At 33.8% G+C, this 18,997-nt stretch overlaps 1 protein-coding gene across 1 annotated transcript; it reads right to left on the reverse strand.

Moving 5' to 3' along the window:
• Positions 1-15,771: 15,771 nt before the first annotated feature.
• Positions 15,772-16,848, reverse strand: LOC115952876 (non-specific lipid-transfer protein 1-like). Its single transcript, XM_031070206.1, has 2 exons — positions 16,428-16,848; positions 15,772-16,086 (listed from the first exon to the last, which is right to left on the reverse strand). Exons 1-2 carry the CDS (start codon positions 16,772-16,774, stop codon positions 16,077-16,079), a joined length of 357 nt encoding a protein of 118 aa, XP_030926066.1. The 5' UTR covers positions 16,775-16,848; the 3' UTR covers positions 15,772-16,076.
• Positions 16,849-18,997: the final 2,149 nt, after the last annotated feature.

An 18,997-nucleotide genomic window follows, 5' to 3' on the forward strand; every position in this document is an offset into this window, starting at 1 on the left:
AGTAATGAAAGAAAATAGTATTTGATTTACAACTATAACAGTTGTGTTTATTTAAAATGTTATCAACAAAATCTAAAATCAATAGAATAGAATAGAATTACCTAAGGATAGAATTTAAATAAAAGAGAGAGATAAAAAATGTAAAATAAAAAAAAAAGATCGAAATTGCATTTTTTTTCCTACGTTTCTTTAAAAAACGTAAAAGGAAAAAAAGATAGAACTTGCATTTTTTTTCCTACGTTTTTTTTATTATTTTTTATGTATATGGATAAATTTGCATCTTATGTCATCTTTTTCCTAATAATAAAGTTAAAAAAAAAAAAAAAAGTATTTGAGTTTTACCTAAACTACTTCTTTTTATTCATATCATCTTCTTCACAATCTAAAATTCTCACTGTATATATTATTTCTACTATGTACTTTACAATTATTTGCTATATTTTTCCTTTCTCCTCTCTGCCCTACCTACAACCTTGCAGGTCTTTTTTTTTTCTTTTATCAAATTGAATAGATTTTGTGTATTTATTGCCTTTTTATTTGGAGCCTTTTGATTATATATAATATGATTTTGTGAATCCCAGCAACACTGTCTATGGTAAAGTTTCTTATATGACATTTTAAAAAAAAATTTATTTATTAGAAAACGACAACGGTCGTTTTGATGTAGTGAGATTTGATTTGTAGTGGATTGTCATGTTAAGGAAACTATGATTTTGGAATGGTTATGTAGGTTTTATTCTCTGGGTTTTTTTTTTTTTTTTTTTTGTGTATTTTTTTCTTTCTTATTAGATGAAAAGAGAGCTATTTCTATGAGTCTGTAGAAGTTATGTAACAAAAGTTCTTTCATTTTTGGGTTTATTATTATTATATTATTTTTTTAGAATTAGATGCGACAATTTTAGATTAATTAGAGAAAAAAAATTGCTAGATTTATGTTGTTTTGTAATCTAATAATCTATATCATATCATATTATATATAATAAAAGTTTAAATTTTTAGATTTTAAGAATAGATATATACATATTTTTTGGATAAAAATGACAAATCAAGTAATGAAAGAAAGTAGTATTTGATTTACAACAATAACAGTTATGTTTATCTAAAACGTTATCAACAAAGTCTAAAATCAATAGAATAGAATTACCTAAGGATAGAATTTAAATAAAAAAGAGATAAAAAAACGTAAAAGAAAAAAAAAGATCGAATTTGCATTTTGTTTCCTACGCTTCTTTAAAAAACGTAAAAGGAAAAACAGATAGAACTTGCATTTTTTTTCCTACTTTTATTTTTTATTTTTTTATGGGTAAATTTGCATCTTATGTCATCTTTTTCCTAATAATAAAGTTTAAAAAAAAATGTATTTGAGTTTCACCTAAATTACTTCTGTTCATATTATCTTCTTCACCACCTAAAATTTCCAATACATACACACAGTTTTTTGGTGTTTCATTATTTCTACTACGTATTTTACAATTATTTGCTATATTCTTTCCTTCTCCTCTTTGCCATACCTACAACCTTGCAAGTCAAAAAATTTTTTTTTTATCAAATTGAATAGATTTTGTGTATTTGTTTCCTTTTTATTATATATAATATGATTTTTATCAACAAGTTTTTCAGATAGGCTGAAATTGGATATGAGAAAATTTATTCGTCCAAATTTCTATGTAAGTCTACCTTTACTTAACTCCATTTTTTTTTTTAAGTTCAAAAATTTTGATATTTTTTCATTAATGAATTGAGGTTTTGGCTTAATTTTGTTTTCAACCATTTCAATTATTGAATTAATTATTTTTTCATGTATCTGTGTTTTTTTTATGATAAAGAAAATAATATATGTGTTCTTAAAGGCTAAAACACAATACAATTACAAACATTACTTTAAATTAGGGTTGATATAACTTATAACCATTTGAATGAAATCAATACTAAAGCAAATAATTTAAATATCAAAATAAGAAATAAAAATTAAATTTCTTTCAAGTGTACAAGCACAATTTATTTTTTAATCTTAAATTTTGAATTAATTCTTTTTTCATTTTATTTGTTATTAAATTTAATTATATTATCAAATATTTTTTTATTAAGTCGTGCATCGCACAGGTATAATACTAGTCTTACAATATTTTCATAAAAAATTAGGTATCATCCCACTACAAATCAATATATATATATATATACCACAAAACAAGATTTTTGTTAAAATTTGAGGTTTTTTTATTGTATCTAAAGACTTTCTAATTAAAAAAAAAAAAAAGAAGAAGTATATCCTAAATTGGCGTAGATTATTATTGAAAAATTTATGAAATCATATCACTTGCAATTCCCCAGCTACAGTCCCTGCCATCTGTACACATGGTCTAATAATAATCCAAAACAAACATCCAGAAACATAGATGGTGACTGGTGAGCAAGAGGAGTAATAGAAAAGAAGAGAGAAAATGTTCCATTCCATTTACCTATTTCTTTAAATGAATTACTATTTTTCAATAATAATAATAATAATAATAATATGAATAATAGATTAATTGATATAATTATAAAGTAACGTATTTACATTTTTTTTTCCTCTTAACATTCAAATCAAGATTTATTCGATACCATATCCATATTTGTTAAATCACCAAAAAAAAAAAAAAAAATCATTCTTATCTTCTCTTAATTTAATTCTTCACTGTATTAACTTTTAAATATAGGCGAAAAGTACATTTTAGTCCCTATATTTTCAGGCGATTCCCATTTTAGTCCCTAAATTTTATTTTTACCGCTTTTAGTCCCTATTTTGAAAAACGCTTCCCGTTTTGGTCCTTGTCGTTACTCATTTAACAGAATTATCCTACGTGGTAAACGGTCCAACAATAAATACTGATGTGTTCATTAAAATAATATTAAAAAAATTATTTATATTTTTTAAAATGCCACATCAGCAATTTAATTTTTTTTTTAAAAGCCACGTTAGATAAAAATAATATAAAAATTTATAACCTAATTATTTTTTAAAAAAAAGAAAAGAAATTAGTTAAATTAATTTTTTCTTTTTTTTGGAAGAACATGAAGAACTCAGAACTATGTGTTCTTCATTTTCTTTGTGTTCTTCCCCCAAAAGATTGACTCATATTCTTAGCAAATTAACCCTTATTTTCTTCCCTTTTCTTTGTCTTCCTTTTCTTTTTCTTTTTTTTTTCATGTATTTCCTTGGCATCCAAACCCAAATAATTTTCACACGCTCAAAAGAAAACCTTCAAACCGGTTCCCCTCCCTTCTAAATCTCAAACATTCCTCTCTATTCCAAAACTCTCACAAATCTTTCAACCTCCATGGCCAGCCTCCTCTACTCATCGCCAATACCACAACCAGCAGTGGTTCTCTTCTTTTCTTTCTCTGAAACGACCTACTCTCTCTATCACGATTCGCTCAAACTCAAACCCAAATGGCTCAAACTCTCTCTAACTCATAGATTGTTGTCTCTCTATCCCAGATCGGTAAGTCTCTCTCTTTCATCTCTCTATCTCTCAGCTCAGTGGTGTAGATCGTGGTGGAGATGTGCATTCCGATGGTGGGTTTGGGGATTGTGAGTTTTGTTGATCTGGGTTTGTGGTGTATGTTGATTTTTGGGTTTGTGGTGTATGTTCTATTCCGATGTTGATTTCTGGGTTTGTGGATAAGGATAATGATTGCATGGATCGGGTTGAGTTTGAAGTGAAAACCCAGTTCTCTCTCTCTAAACCCATGGACGAAAACCCAAACTTTCTCTCTCTAAATTGATGGCCGAAAGCAGTGGTGGCTTTCTCTCAAAACCCATAGGCTAACTAAATCGACGGCTTCAGATCTGGGGTTAAAGGTGTGTAGGTTGTTGAATTTAAGGTTGTGTGGTTGTTTGTGGTTTGGTTGTGCATTGAGGCCGAAAATTTGGGTTTGAGTTTTGTGTTTTTTGTTTTTGGTTTCAAAGCATAAGAAAATCTTGTTGAATGTTTGTGTTTTGTAAATTTTTATGGGCATGTCTTTTTATTTTGTAAATCTAAGTGATTTTATGGGTTTGGTTGCTAAGAAAATGCAAGAAAAGAAAAGTAAATTTTTAATTTTTAATTTTCTGGGCAAGCTTAGTTGAGGAAGAAAATGAAGAACACATGGTTCTGAGTTCTTCATGTTCTTCCAAAAAAAGAAAAAAATTAATTTAACTAATTTCTTTTCTTTTTAAAAAAAATAATTAGGTTAGAAATTTTTATATTATTTTTATCTGACGTGGCTTTAAAAAAAAATTAAATTACTGATGTGGCATTTTTAAAAATATAAATAATATTTTTAATATTATTTTAATGAATACGTTAGCATTTACTGTTGGACCGTTTGTCACGTAGGATAATTCTGTTAAATGAGTAACGGTAGGGACCAAAACGGGAAGCGTTTTTCAAAATAGAGACTAAAAGCGGTAAAAATAAAATTTAGGGACTAAAATGAGAATTGCCTGAAAATGTAGGGACTAAAATGTGCTTTTCGCCTTAAATATAATAAAAAACTTTGTATCTTAATTAACAACTTTTAATATATCCAAAAAAATCGTACATTTACAAATTTTCCGTCTCTCGAGTCTCGACTATCTAATTATATAGAATAAATAAATAAATAAACTATTAAACATAAAGAGTAGCCCGAAGCCCAAATTAGCCCTGTTCTATAATTCTCATTTATTTAAATAGGGGCTGGAAGCCCAAAAACTTAAAAAGTTATCAACAAAAGCCCATTTACTTGGAAGGTGAGACTTCTTGATTGGGCCAGTCAATCCTCACAGCCAGAAACTCCTTGATCACCATACACTATAGGGTCTCCCAAGTAACTAATTTCCAGAATAAAAGATAAAATACAAGAACCAACCTATATAAACTGACAGTTCTATGTGTGAATGTGATCCCACAACAACAATACGGATCTGTGCAAACCAATTCAGGAAATTAATTGACAACAAATATTTGCTGTACTCGGAGCTGAGAATAAAGATTGTGGATGAGCTTCTTCTTTTGCTATGTTTCGTAGATTGGAAGATGGGGCATAGTCCCATGCAAGGCCAAGTTATGCTTAGCCAGGCTTGAAGGTATTTTTTTCAGAAGAACTACAACGATGGGTCCTGTATTATCTGGCAGACCGCTACCAGTCACCTGCCAATATATTGTTCGATGTACAAGTATGAAGTATCCAGAGTGACATATATGCATGGACAGGTAGTAATTCATGACAAAGAGATTGATTATTCAGCAACAAAGACAGAGATTGATGGGATTGATAACTAGATTATTAAGTGGCAATAATGTATCGAAAATTCTAGGTTGTTAATTGCAAAGAATTTTACAATAATAAAAATGGTGTCAATAATGATTCATAATGAAATTTGTGCAGTGTGGCACCACTAAGAGGAGTAGTCAAGTGATCAAGGTGTGTAATCGCTGTCTTGAAGTCCCACGTTCACACCTTAGTGTGGAGTGGGATTGCCTCTTGTAGATAACCCCTGATTTACTAGCTCTCTTGTGGGGTTAGGGGTGAAGTCAGTGGTCACCCCGACCATAGTAGATATGGCTCAATCCAACATTCTCTAACGAGGAGTGCCCTTATGAAAATTTTATGCGACTGTAATCAAAACTTTCCACCGGAAAAAAAGTTCTAAATAAGGTTCTGATAAAAAGAGAGCATATTCGTAGAATTGTTTTAAATGTTTTGCACTCTGCTCCTCCATTTCGTGCCATCAAACAGTTTGCTTAGTCTACATAGTGAGGGTTAAAAATAAATAAATAAATAAAAACTTCTCAAATTTTCATGATTCAATATGTTAGGTCTTCATACTTTTTCTTTATACTAGTTAGGGCAGCACGTGCTTGTCGTGGAAAAAAAGTACTGTAGTAATTAAGGTCAATTCTAGACTTTATTTGTATTACAAAACAAAGATATGAATCATTTGATTTTTAAAATATATAGAAATTTACATTAATCAAAAGAGACATTAATTTTAAGAATTTTGATAATTATGTCATAAAAATTTAATCTCATTGTTTAAGAATTTTGATCAACCACAAAGTTAGGGTAGCTATTTAATATATAAATATTTATTTAACTATAATAGTTTTTTAGTACCTACTTGCTAAAAACAATATATCTATTCTCTAGAAACTTCTAAGAATGATAACGAATATCATCATCTTTCAACAATAAACAACTAAGTTTTGCTAAAAATTTTAAAATTAAAAAAAAAAAAAGGATAAGAAAAGGCTTGTGTCATTAAATATCATCATTCTAACTTTCTAAGAATTTTTATCATTTAAAACTCAAAATACGTAAAGAAAATTTTTAGGATGTTAAAATTTAGCAAGAGTAATTTAGACATTACACAGTAAAATATTTTAAGAATCATAAATTTTTATTAGGGTTTAATTGAAAGAATAACAATATGATATACTTGCTCTTTTCCAAAATATTAAGGGAAAAATTGCATGATTTTAAAGTTTAAAGAAGAATTGTAAACTACCCCAAACATAAAGGACGGAAAATGTTTTTTTCCTAAGTTCTTGTTTTTGTTTTTGTATGCAAAACTACGTGTTTTTACTTAAAATAGTGTGTAAAGAAAAAAATATACAAAAAGTCAACTCAAAAAAATTGTATGTGGAATAGTTAATTTTGGCTCAACAAAGTTGATTAAACCAACTTGGTACTGTGGCTACTGTTCAAAACTTTAAAAAAAAAAAAAAAAAAAAAAGACAAAGTGGCTCAACAAAATGGCACTATAGATATACAGTGCAAAAACACTGGATAAACAGTGCAAAAACACTGTACGCACATTCGCGCTTTTATATAAAAGAAAAAAAGAGCAAAAATCAATGATTAAAAAAAAAAAGTACATATTGAACAAATCAAAAGTACTGTAGCTTTTACTCATTCACTTAACAAGTGTCACAATATTTTCACAAAATATTTATTTTCAGTTATGGTTGGTCACAGTTTCATATTTTATTATTTTATTTTGACTTATAAAAAATTTATATATCAATAATTGTGAAATTTGTTGTATTAGTATAACAATATATATATAAAAAAAAAAAGTACAAACGGAAGACCCAAAAAAAAAACAAAAGTAACTACTGTAACTACAGTGCCACCTAGTACTATAGCTACTGTTTGAACAGTGGCAGGAAAACGTTGTATGAACGGTAGCAAAATACTGTAGCGGCATAGCCGCTTTTTTATATAGTTAATAGATATATAAGAAAAATGAGCACAAATCAATGATTGAAAAAAAAAAGTACATAACGAACAAACCAAAAATATCGTAACTTTTACACATTCACCTAATAAGTGCCATAACATTTTCACAAAACATATATTTTTAGTTGTGCTTGGTCACAGCTTCATATTTTACTATTTTATTTTGACTTATAAAAAATTGACACCTCAATAATTGTGAAAATATTGTGAAATTTGTTGTGCCAGTATAACAATATATATAAAAGAAAAAAAAATACAAACAGGAAGACCAAAAAAACTGTAATTACTGTAGCTATAGTGCCTCCTGGTACTGTAACTACTATTCAAAACTTTAAAAAAAGTCCTCACCAAAATTCACTGTAGATGAACAGTGAAATAAGTGGTTTGAACAGTATCAAAACACTGTAATGGCATAGCCGCTTTTTATATAGTTAATAGATATATCCCAAAATTTTGATAAGATTGATTGATGGATTCTTTATTCTCTCTTTTTCCATCTAATCTATTGGGGTATTTAATGCCATTTTCTCCCCTAGCTTTATTGCTTACATCTTGACAATACATTAATTTGGAATTTCCACATAACACTCATGGTGCCCTAATGCATGTCATCTCACAGAAGGAGTCGACATATTTAGAATAGAGATATCAAAAATGGACCAAGTCGGCAACTTAGTATCGATCACCACACACACACACTCAAAATTTGAGTGAAGTTTATGCCTGTGGTACTGGTAGCAATTTATTTCAAGCATTTGGAAGCAACAAAAGCTTTCAGCTTAATTTGGTCTTGGCCCCATTTTTGAGGGACCTTTGAAGCTCTAACCATTGCAACAAGCTGTAAGGGCAACCCCACTGTCTCTCACATTTGATATCGTACGCAAATTTCCACGATCCTTAACACTCGGCCACATGTTAGGGCTTAGGCAAGGAGTGCACCCACCACCTTGTACGTACATTTGTGTCATGCAATGCCTTGAGGTCGAAGGAACTATAGCCACATTGTTAAATTTGAAAATGAACTATTTATTCATTTTCAGCACTGTTGAAAGTACTTATTAGCCTGTGTAATTTACTTTGAAAGCTTGTGGGGTTTACTAGTGATAGGTATAGAAGAATATATTTGGTCGTGTGAAAAGAAATCTCAAGCGCAATAAATGGGGTAACTGAAGGTTGGCATTGGGTGATCGTTGGGCTTAATTCAATGCTTTATTTGATAATGAAACTCTTCTAAGTTCTTTTCTTGGATATAAGATAGAATTTCTACTCTAATATAATCTAAGTGTATATATGTGTGAAACTTCTTTCTGGAGACTTAAATCCTGGCTCTTACCCCCCAAACCTTACAAGCATTTATACTTGTAGAGTGACCTCCACACTCTTCTAAGTTCTAACTATGCATAAACTATAAAAACAAAAACTCTTGTTTTATCACAGGCTTTAGGTATAGAAGAATATATTTGGTCGTGTGAAAAGAAATCTCAAGTGCAATAAATGGGGTAACTAAAGGTTGGCATTGGATGATCGTTGGGCTTAATTCAATGCTTTATTTGATAATGAAACTTGTGGGGTCCAATAATTTGTGGTCCTGGCCCACTTTTACATTGGGGCCCAAGGCCCGAGCCGAGGAGGGATATAGCCGAGGACGTATAATAAAAGTCCAAGTAATCTTGAGACATAGCCAAGGATGATTCTGTCCTCGGCATCCCCAAGATCCTCCTGAAAAAAAGGGCAAGAACAGTATAGGAACAGTCTTGGGAAAAACCTAAAATATCTATGTTGATAGAGAAAGGACCGCTGGACAGTATGGCAACCAAGGACAAAGGGAAAGTTGTCATTACTGCCATTGAATACTCTGCACCTGACAGAACCATGCTCTTCAACTTTTACAACCACCCCCAACCACTTTGGGTATGGGCTGATGGGACAAGTATCAGTCCTGGAAAGTCGAACCTACACGTGGACGTTGGATAAGGGATACAAGCTAATATAAAAGGAGAAGCAAGCAATCCGGGAGGGAGGCTGGGAAAAAAGGCCAAGAACGAGAGCCTCCTAGACCGACTCAAGGAGAAAGACTCCTCGAGCGAACACGATTTAGTTCTGTATGAACACCACAACTATCCACCGTACGGTGACCAAGGCCTAGCCTTTCAAACCCACGCTCTACAAATGATATTGTTTGAGCATTTTTACGTGCGAACCCAATATCATTTTGGGTCGTTACAAATCGAGTCCTTACAATTGGCGCCGTCTATGGGGAAGGCTTTTGTGTTGGCACAGGCGGTGGGTCAAGAAAGTCCCCCCATCACTTCCAACAGCCCGTTGTAGCGCCTTAACACAAAGTTCCACTAGGGGCTATGTTTTTCCATTAGGGGCTACGCTCCGAAGCATCAGTAGTGCGAACGTTTCTAAGGGCTTGGCCGAGGAGCTAATCCCCCCAAACCAATGGCCCACGGCTTGGCCGAGGGGCTAACCCCCCCCCCCCCCCCCCACTACTTAAAGAACTAAGTTTTGGACGAAACCAAGATATTGCATGGTCCTCGGACTCAAACCTATGGGGAAACCAACTACTTAAAGTTCAAGTTTTGGACAGAACCAAGGTATTGCATGGTCCTCGAACTCAAACCTATGGGGAAACCAACTACTTAAAAATCAAGTTTTGGATAAAACCAAGGTATTGCATGGTCCTCGGACTCAAACCTATGGGGAAACCAACTACTTAAAGAACTAAGTTTTGGACAGAACCAAGGTATTGCATGGTCTTCGGACTCAAACCTATGGGGAAACCAACTACTTAAAAATCAAGTTTTGGACAGAACCAAGGTATTGCATGGCATGGTCCTCGGACTCAAACCTATGGGGAAACCAACTACTTAAAAATCAAGTTTTGGACAGAACCAAGGTATTGCATGGTCCTCGGACTCAAACCTATGGAAAAACCAACCATTTAAGGAGAATTCTGAATTGCTCAGTCCTACAGGATGATTATCTACTAAAAATTGGATTACGTCCTAGATGGAATGAAGGTCCCAATCTGTCTTCAGATTCTCAGTTCTAAGGGAACTGGTGAAAACGAGCGTTTAAGTTCGATAAGATCGCACCTCGGTCCTCGGACCGAATGCCAGAAAAGACTAGGGTTATGAAGGTCGTTAGGAAGGTGGCGAAGCACCCTAGTACTTGGCGACCCGCATGGGCAGTTCATTTTGGGTTACACATCCTCGGATGATTACCTCCTGCACAGCATCGAGCATTCAGCCCTCATCTCGGTTAGTTCGGGGTATGCAACCCTTTTTCATGTCGGCATTATTGTGCCGAATGGTTTCAATAAGCTCAGAAATAATATCTTTTTCTTAATAAGGGTTTCTGCCCTAGATATCGCTTTTTCATGTCGGCATTATTGTGCCGAATAGTTTCAATAAGCTCAGAAATAATGTGAACGTTTGCTTTGGACGTTTTGCTGCTGAAGAGCGTCTGCGTTTTGGGCATGGGACCCACGCTACAGTAACACAGTAAACGCCTCCCCTTTTTTTTTTTTTTTTTGGTTTTCTCGCGTTTCAAGAGTGATCAGTTACTGTGCAGTCGTATATGTTGACTTTTCCACTGTGAACAGTGCATTTGTGCACTGTTCACGAACCCACAAATTACACTTTTTACTATTTTTTTATTAAAAATGGGTCCTACGGTACTATTCACATATTTAAAAAATATTTCGCTACAGTGTTTTCAGTTTTAGTTTTCAGTTTCAGCAAAAATAAGCTCAATTCAAACGGACTCAATATCATTTTCTTAATAAGGGTTTCTGCCCTAGATATCGCTTTTTCATGTCGGCATTATTGTGCCGAATAGTTTCAATAAGCTCAGAAATAATATCTTTTTCTTAATAAGGGTTTCTGCCCTAGATATCGCTTTTTCATGTCGGCATTATTGTGCCAAATAGTTTCAATAAGCTCAGAAATAATATCTTTCTCTTAATAAGGGTTTTTGCCCTAGATATCGTTTTTTCATGTCGGCATTATTATGCTGAATAGTTTCAGTAAGTTTAGAATAATATCTTTTTCTTAATATGGGTTTCTGCCCTAAGCATCGTTCAGAATATAAAAATAAAAGGAAATCATATGATAGCACATTTATTTACGGCATAACCACTGCAGAAAAGAAAGAATACATAGAGTAAAATAATGTCAACTTTTATTGATGTAAAGAAGCAGTACAGCGTACAATGAGGGACTTAAACAAGCCTATGCAAGAAGCTAATTACAAAAACAAAACTAAAAAGGTACAATGAAATGACAAATCTTTCTAAACTCTACTCCAGTGGCGATTGTGTATAAGAGGGTGACCCCCTTTGATGGATGAGGAGAAGAAAAGGAAGAAGTAAAAGCACCAGGATGGATCCGGTGATGGGAAAGAAGAAGAAGGGGAGGCAAAAGGAGGCACCAGTGAAGGAAGAGAGGAAGAAGTAGGGATACTTAATCCCTGTGTCAACCTTGACTCCTAACACGCTGGTACCATATTAGCTATGCTCGAAAGAGAGCGGATAATAAAGTTGATAAGCAACCCCAGCTCAGTCGCACCAAAAATTTGATGCGATTAAGACCTGTTTCGAATTTTGGCTGAAAGAAGATGAAAAATATCTTGAGTCTCTGCCAACCCTGTCCTGACCGAGCTATCTTAAGTTTCGGAGGGACACGAAGCTTTTGGAGAGGGTGTGGTTCCTTCACCCCCGCTTTTGCCTCAGACATATCACACTCTAGGGTTTGATTGCGCGGATAAGGAAAACTTTGAAACACAGCTGGAGATTTAAGACTTAAGAAAAACTAAAGGGTCTCTATTTAAAGGAAATAACCTCTTGCCTTGCTTCTTATATGGAAGGCAAGTTTAGCGGCATTTAATCCGTTCAGATTTCCAAGAAGAGCTGCAAACGAGATAGCGTCCATTCAACTTCCCAACGCCGTTTATAACCGACATATTTGATTGGCCTCGTAAAGGGAAGTTATTAAAGACGCGCTTCGTACACGGAAATGGCAGGAGCGCATCGTGAGTAAATCTAAAAGACTGTCTCGTAACCTAGCGCATTTCCTAAGCAGATGAAGAGACACCAACATTAATGAAGGGCAGAGCTAAACGAACTGTAATAAAGGCTTGGCATCACCAAAACCCTCCTCTCTAACCAAGATGTCGGACAGCAGGATTTCGAGGGGCTATTGTGGGGCCCAATAATTTGTGGTCCTGGCTCATTTTTACATTGGGGCCTAAGGCCCAAACTGAGGAGGGATATAGCCGAGGACGTATAATAAAAGTCCAAGTAATCTTGAGACATAGCCGAGGATGATTCTGTCCTCGGCATCCCCAAGATCCTCCTGAAAGAAAGGGTAAGAATGGTATAGGAACAGTCTTGAGAAAAACCTAAAATATCTATGTTGATAGAGAAAGGACCGCTGGACAGTATGGCGACCAAGGACAAAGGGAAAGCTGTCATTACTGCCATCAAATACTCTGCACCTGACAGAACCATGCTCTTCAGTTTTGACAACCACCCCCAACCACTTTGGGTATGGGTTGATGGGACAAGTATCAGTCCTGGAAAGTCGAACCTACACGTGGACGTTGGATAAGGGATACAAGCTAATATAAAAGGAGAAGCAAGCAATCCGGGAGGGAGGCTGGGAAAAAAGGCCAAGAACGAGAGCCTCCCAGACCGACTCAAGGAGAAAGACTCCTCAAGCGAACACGATTTAGTTCTGTATGAACACCACAACTATCCACCGCACAGTGACCAAGGTCTAGCCTTTCAAACCCACGCTTTACAAATGATATTGTTTGAGCCTTTTTACGTGCGAATCCAATATCATTTTGGGTCGTTACAAATCGAGTCCTTACAAAACTCTTCTAAGTTCTTTTTTTGGATATAAGATAGAATTTCTACTCTAATCTAATCTAAGTGTATATGTGTGTGAAGTTTCTTTCTGGAGACTTGAACCCTGACTCTTACCTTTCACACCCTATAAGCATTTATACTTGTAGAGTGACCCCCATACTCTTCTAAGTTCTAACTGTGCATAAACTATAAAAAAAACTCTTGTTTTATCACGGGTTTTAGTTAGTTTAATTGATAAAATTTCTTATTATTGAATAAAACATTTAAGGTTCAAATCCTGTCAATTCCAAAAATCAATTAATTTGTGTCTTAAATTGATAATTAAGAGCAAATATCATAAAACTCTTATATTCTATTCTTTTTTTTTTATCAAAAAAAAAAAAAAAACTCTTGTTTCATCTAACTATTATGTTATATCCTTGCAAGTTGCAACTTATACGCTTAAAATTAAGCTAGCTCTTGAAAAAGAAAGAAAAGCATTACCATATTTGCACATACACAAAAAAAATGACTAAATTAATTATAAGACCATTAGTAATTTAGTAGACAGTTCTTGATGTAGAGGAGAAAACATAAACAGAAAGTGGGCCATTAGTAGGCAGTTCCCCCTCCAAACCATTTGCAAATGTTATTTCAAATTTCAAATTTGGATTTTTTTTTTTTTTTTTTGACAATTTCACAGTTGGGGGAGAGGAAAAATTTAAACACTAAATACCAAATACCCTTATCGAAAATACTAAAAGATGCGAGGTATACAAATTTCTTTGGTTTTCAAATTTGGAAATGGAACCAACAGGAAAAACAATTGTGGTGATTATTCTTTGCGCAATTGCCCTGTCGATCTAGATAACACTATAAAGGAAAATCAGACAAAAGCGCTACTTTTTCTTCTTTTTGTCAAAATAAATCCTAAGAAATCATATCAAAGCACTGCTTCTTCTTCTTCTTCTTCTTCTTTAATCATTCATTACATTTAAAGTGTGATTTGATAGATGTGGACCTAGCTCCGAAATTCCACAAAAAAGTTAATGTGAATCAAAGTTTCAAATTCCTATTTCTAACTTTTCTGGCTTAACTTTCATAATAATGGTTTATTAGTGGAAGAAAAAAGATAAAACCAATGGTGTTTGAACCTAGAATTTAAGGTATGATTGATACATGTGGACCTAGCTCCAAAATTCCACAATAAAGTGTTCCATCAAAAAAAAAAAAAAAAAAAAATTCCACAATAAAGTAAATGTAAACCAAAAGTTTCAAATTCCTATTTAATTTAGCTGGCTGAACTCTCATGATAATGGTTTATTGATTGAATAAAAAACAAAGGAAAAACCAATATTGTAACCTAAAATTTAAGGGTAAAGGACACTTTTCCCCAAAAACTAAAGCGATGGAGACCACTTGTTCAACTCAATATAAAGTAGTCATGAATTTAGGAAAAGATGTTGTACAGACTGTGAGTACTATTGATTGTAATTTCACCCAATTATGAAGTGGTGAATTTAATTTACAATTTCGTGCATTGCAGAAAAATAAATAGATGGTGGTACTGGAGGCGTTGCACCTAAAAGGGTACAGAAATATTTAAGTACTGTCTGTGAGTGTAAATGAATCACATAGACCCAGCTAGTCAAATAAGGGATACTGTGTGTCTCATATATGCCAAATGAACATGTGAGAGAAATAGAGATGGATGCAATGGATACAAAAAAATTGCCAGTGACATGCTCCCGCACTGCCAGTGCCCACATGATGACTTTGAAGATTGGCCTGCAAATTACCAATCAGATTTCTTTTTAGTTTTTAATTTCCACCCCACACAACAAGTTGGGAGTGCAGCACAAGATTCTAGATTTGACTGTATGGCAATTTTCCAATCTTGGGAACCATTTTGTCATAAAGGGAAAAATTGTTTCTATTGCTCTAAATTCAAAACTTTGAATCCAAATATATTGCTTGTTGAATGGTAATAGAATATTGGAAAAGTTAACGAAAGTTTTGATTTAGGAATCATTAACTGAATTCACTTGATTACTTCGCATAGGTTTTATATACTTATGAAATTAAGATACCTAATTGGGTTCAAAAGTCATAGGTTAGGTTAAGTTTTGAGTAAATTAGTGACTAATTGTATGTTTTACTATAGTTCTTTATTATCTTCCTCAACAAGTAGTACCCATAATTGATTTCATTCATCACATGCATTCAACTGTTTGAAACGAAAGATATCAAGAACTCAGGATTTTGCTCATTTCTCCTGATTGGGGCAACTCGATTTGAATTATCCCACCCACCCACCTTGACTTGCTGTAACTTTAAGTCTTTAACTTAGACAGAGGGGAAAAAAATGTAGAGAAATATAAGTCCGACAAAATAGTACCAACACATCAATCACAACCACAACAACATGTGTATGCAGTGGTTCTTGATGATAAAAATCAGAGTACTACTATGGTTTTTAATTAACTCCATGATTAATTACCATATCACTTAGTCGAGATAATCCCTTTAGAAAGGAAAACAAATTTTAGTTTGCCTGTTGCTCTAAAAAAGGAGATGATGAAGAAAAAATAAAATTTGGAACAAGGGATTGTCATTTTGAGAGAGAGATATATGGGTAAACCGTAAATTTTTAGATATATTTAGATGTGTTGGATACCGTAAATATTTTTTTATAACCCATGGAAAAGTGCCACACGTTTTTCATCGCTTGACTGGTCTATAAACAGTGCTATAGGACCAGCCAAGTAAAATGCAAACGCAAACGTACACAGAAAATCAGCTTCGCAAACGCATACTTATCATAGGATATAGCTGAGTACATGAGGAAATACAACTACAACAACAAGAAGACTCCCTACAAGAGGAGCCCCATATATGGGCCCAACCCCATTTTATTTCTCATGCTAGTTTATTACATTCTGCGGCTGAAAACTGCTACTCCAACATCGACCTCTCACTTCACGCTGTGACACAAAAAAACAAACAAATTAAAGTCAGTACTTCATTACACACAACTTTTCAATGCTGGACCAGCTTTCGTTTACTTAGTCTTTCAATTTCTATACAATAATGCTAAGAATACGACATTTTTCATAATTACTGTCATGATTTGTTATGATTAGATTAACTTTACTTTGATTTGAATTCATCATTACCTCTATTTTTATAATGCCCTAATCATAACAGGCCATATTATTAATAGTAGTAACAAAAATTGGTGCTGATCTTGTAACCAAATAAAAAAAAAATGTTAAAACCCAACGATTAAAGTTGTGTAAATATGCAAGCATAGAGACATAGTTACTTTTTGCAGTTGGTGGAGGTGCTGATCTTGTAAGGAACATTGACTCCACACTTGCCAGGGAGAGAAGCAGCATTAGCAGGACTAAGTCCAGAGATGCTACCAGCAGCTGTTTTCAAACACTCACAAGCGGCCTGGCGGTCAGCTGTGGTCTTAGCAGCATTGTTGAGGGACTTAACCCCATTGCAGCAAGCCTGTGTGGGAGACCCTCCACTCCTCAGGTAGGGAATGCAAGCAACAAGGCTGCTTTGGACTTGGCCACATGATATAGCGGCTTGGGCAACTGGTGCACCAATCACCATGCACATGAGTGCCAAGCAAGTGAGCTTAAGGACCAAGGAGTTAGCCATTACTGAGTTAAGGAGAGGGAGTAGTGTCTGGAGAGTTGAGATAAGGAGTTGGCTATTTGATTTGATTGCTTGAGTGACTTACTTTGGCTACTGAGCTCGGGTGCTTTATATAGAAAAATTGGACGTATGAATGTAAGCCAGCTGTGGTTTTTTGGGAGGGGAGGAATTGGTTGGTAGATGGCATCATTTAATGCTTAATTTTGATTTCTCTTGTTTTCCCACGCCTTTTTCATGGACACGGCAGTTAGGCTTAGAGCATCTTTAAATGCAACCAATCAAGCCATAAGTAACGTTAAGTAAGAAAATTCAATGACGATATTTACGGCTTAACTCACACCTCTTCGTATTTTAAATAAAGATGTTTATGATTTAAATCTTACTTCCCAACTATCAATTTATAAACATAGGCTCTTAAAAAAAAAAAAAAAAAAATTGTAGGGATGTCTCCATCAAATGAAACCTGGGTTGAAGAAGGCCCGTTAGAACAAAAATTAAAAAGATCTAGGTCCAGCTCAAATCCTACTGTTAAAAACCAGAGGACCAAAGGGAGTTACAGAGGAAGGGCGAGTTTGGTTCAGCTCTTTAAAATTAATCTTTTTGAAAAAGTAGAGTTTTCAAAAAGTTTGATATAAAATTGAACCTTTTTAAAAAGTTGAGTATTTAGTAAAACCGGTTAAAAAGTGTTTTTTAAAAAAACTGAATATTTGGCCAACATTTATAAAAGTGATGGTTTTATTGGTAAATTACCAAAAATGACAAAGGAGTTTATTTCATACTTAGGGTCCGTTTGGATACCGTTGAAAACTGAAAACTGAAACTGAAAACTGAAAAATACTGTAGCAAAATAATTTTTAAATGTGTGAATAGTACCGTGGGACCCATTTTTAATGAAAAAGTTGCTGAAAAGTAAAATTTGTGGGTCCATGAACAGTACACGATATGCGCTGATTGGCTGAAAAAAAGTTTGAAAAGTCAAAATTTGTAGTTACTGTTCATTGAACAATACATAAATAGTAACCGCAAATCTAAAAAACGCGTGAAAAAAAAAAAAAAAAAAAGCTGAAAAACGCAAACGCGCTGGTTTTCAGCGCAATCCAAACGCAGGCTTAGTATCAACTTCTTCTTAATAATAATAATAATAATTACTTCATGTTAATAATAAATTACTCTCTTAATAAAAGATTTTGTAAAAAAGTATTTGATTTTAACATTTCTTTTTTCAAAAAGTGTTATGTTCACGACATTTTCATAATAAATTTTCACAATATTATGAACTGCAGTTACTTGAATATATCCTATTCTTTTAATATATTTATTGGCATGCTCCCACATCCAACCCAACCCACTTCCCTTTTCTTTTTTTTCTTTTTTTTTTCCTTCCATTTTTCCCCAGCCACAAGAGCCAACCCTTCACCTAGCTTTTGTCTTCTTTCTTTTTCCCTTTCTCTACTTTCCTCCACCCCCACGCACTTCTTCACCTTGATCTTCTTTATTCTTTTCTTTTTCTCTAAATTCAACCCCACATAGCTCACACCTACGCACTTCTTCACCTTGATCTTCACAGGTAATTTCTCTTAATTTCACCGAAAATCTTCAATACCTCTCTCTCTTCGTAACCCTAAAACCAAATGGGAATTGAAGTCAGATTGATGCATCAGAGCTCCTCCTCATTACTCAACCTCAGCCATGTCGGAAGATTCAGATTGGGTTGTTGAGAGTGAGATTGGCAGTGGAGGTTTTGGCATATTGTAGCTATTATTTTCTGTGTTTGTCTTTTCTGTTTTCAGTGTATTTTGTGGTTAGTGAGATGAGGATAATTTAGGTTATTTCTTGCATTTCCAACGGTAATATTGATCAAAAGCGCTTTTGCTTTTGCAAAAGCTCCTCAAACCCGTCAACATGTTTTGGCTCAATTCTTTGCATTTCAAAATGCAGTTTTTTTGAGAAAGCACATTTTGAAACATTAACAAATGCTTGACTTTCATTTTTGTTCTTAAAAAGTGCATTTTGGCTTCTAAAAGCCGAAACAAACGGGTACTAACTAAGGTCTTCTTGCCGAGATATGTTGAGAACCCTGCTGTCAAGGATAGAGTCAACAATATAACCAATGAGGAAGATGTTTCCCAAAATATTCACCAAAGACCCCGAAGAGACAACATAGAGCCCAAAGCAATAGTCAATTTCACATTAATTAGATGTTTCAACCTAATATCAGCCGCATTA

Source organism: Quercus lobata, chromosome 7 (assembly GCF_001633185.2).
Source record: "Quercus lobata isolate SW786 chromosome 7, ValleyOak3.0 Primary Assembly, whole genome shotgun sequence".
Classification (NCBI taxonomy): Eukaryota; Viridiplantae; Streptophyta; class Magnoliopsida; order Fagales; family Fagaceae; genus Quercus; species Quercus lobata.

Coding starts and splice junctions, on each gene's coding strand:
- LOC115952876 (XM_031070206.1), bottom strand. CDS start 16,774: ATGGCTAACTCCTTGGTCCTTAAGCTCACTTGCTTGGCACTCATGTGC.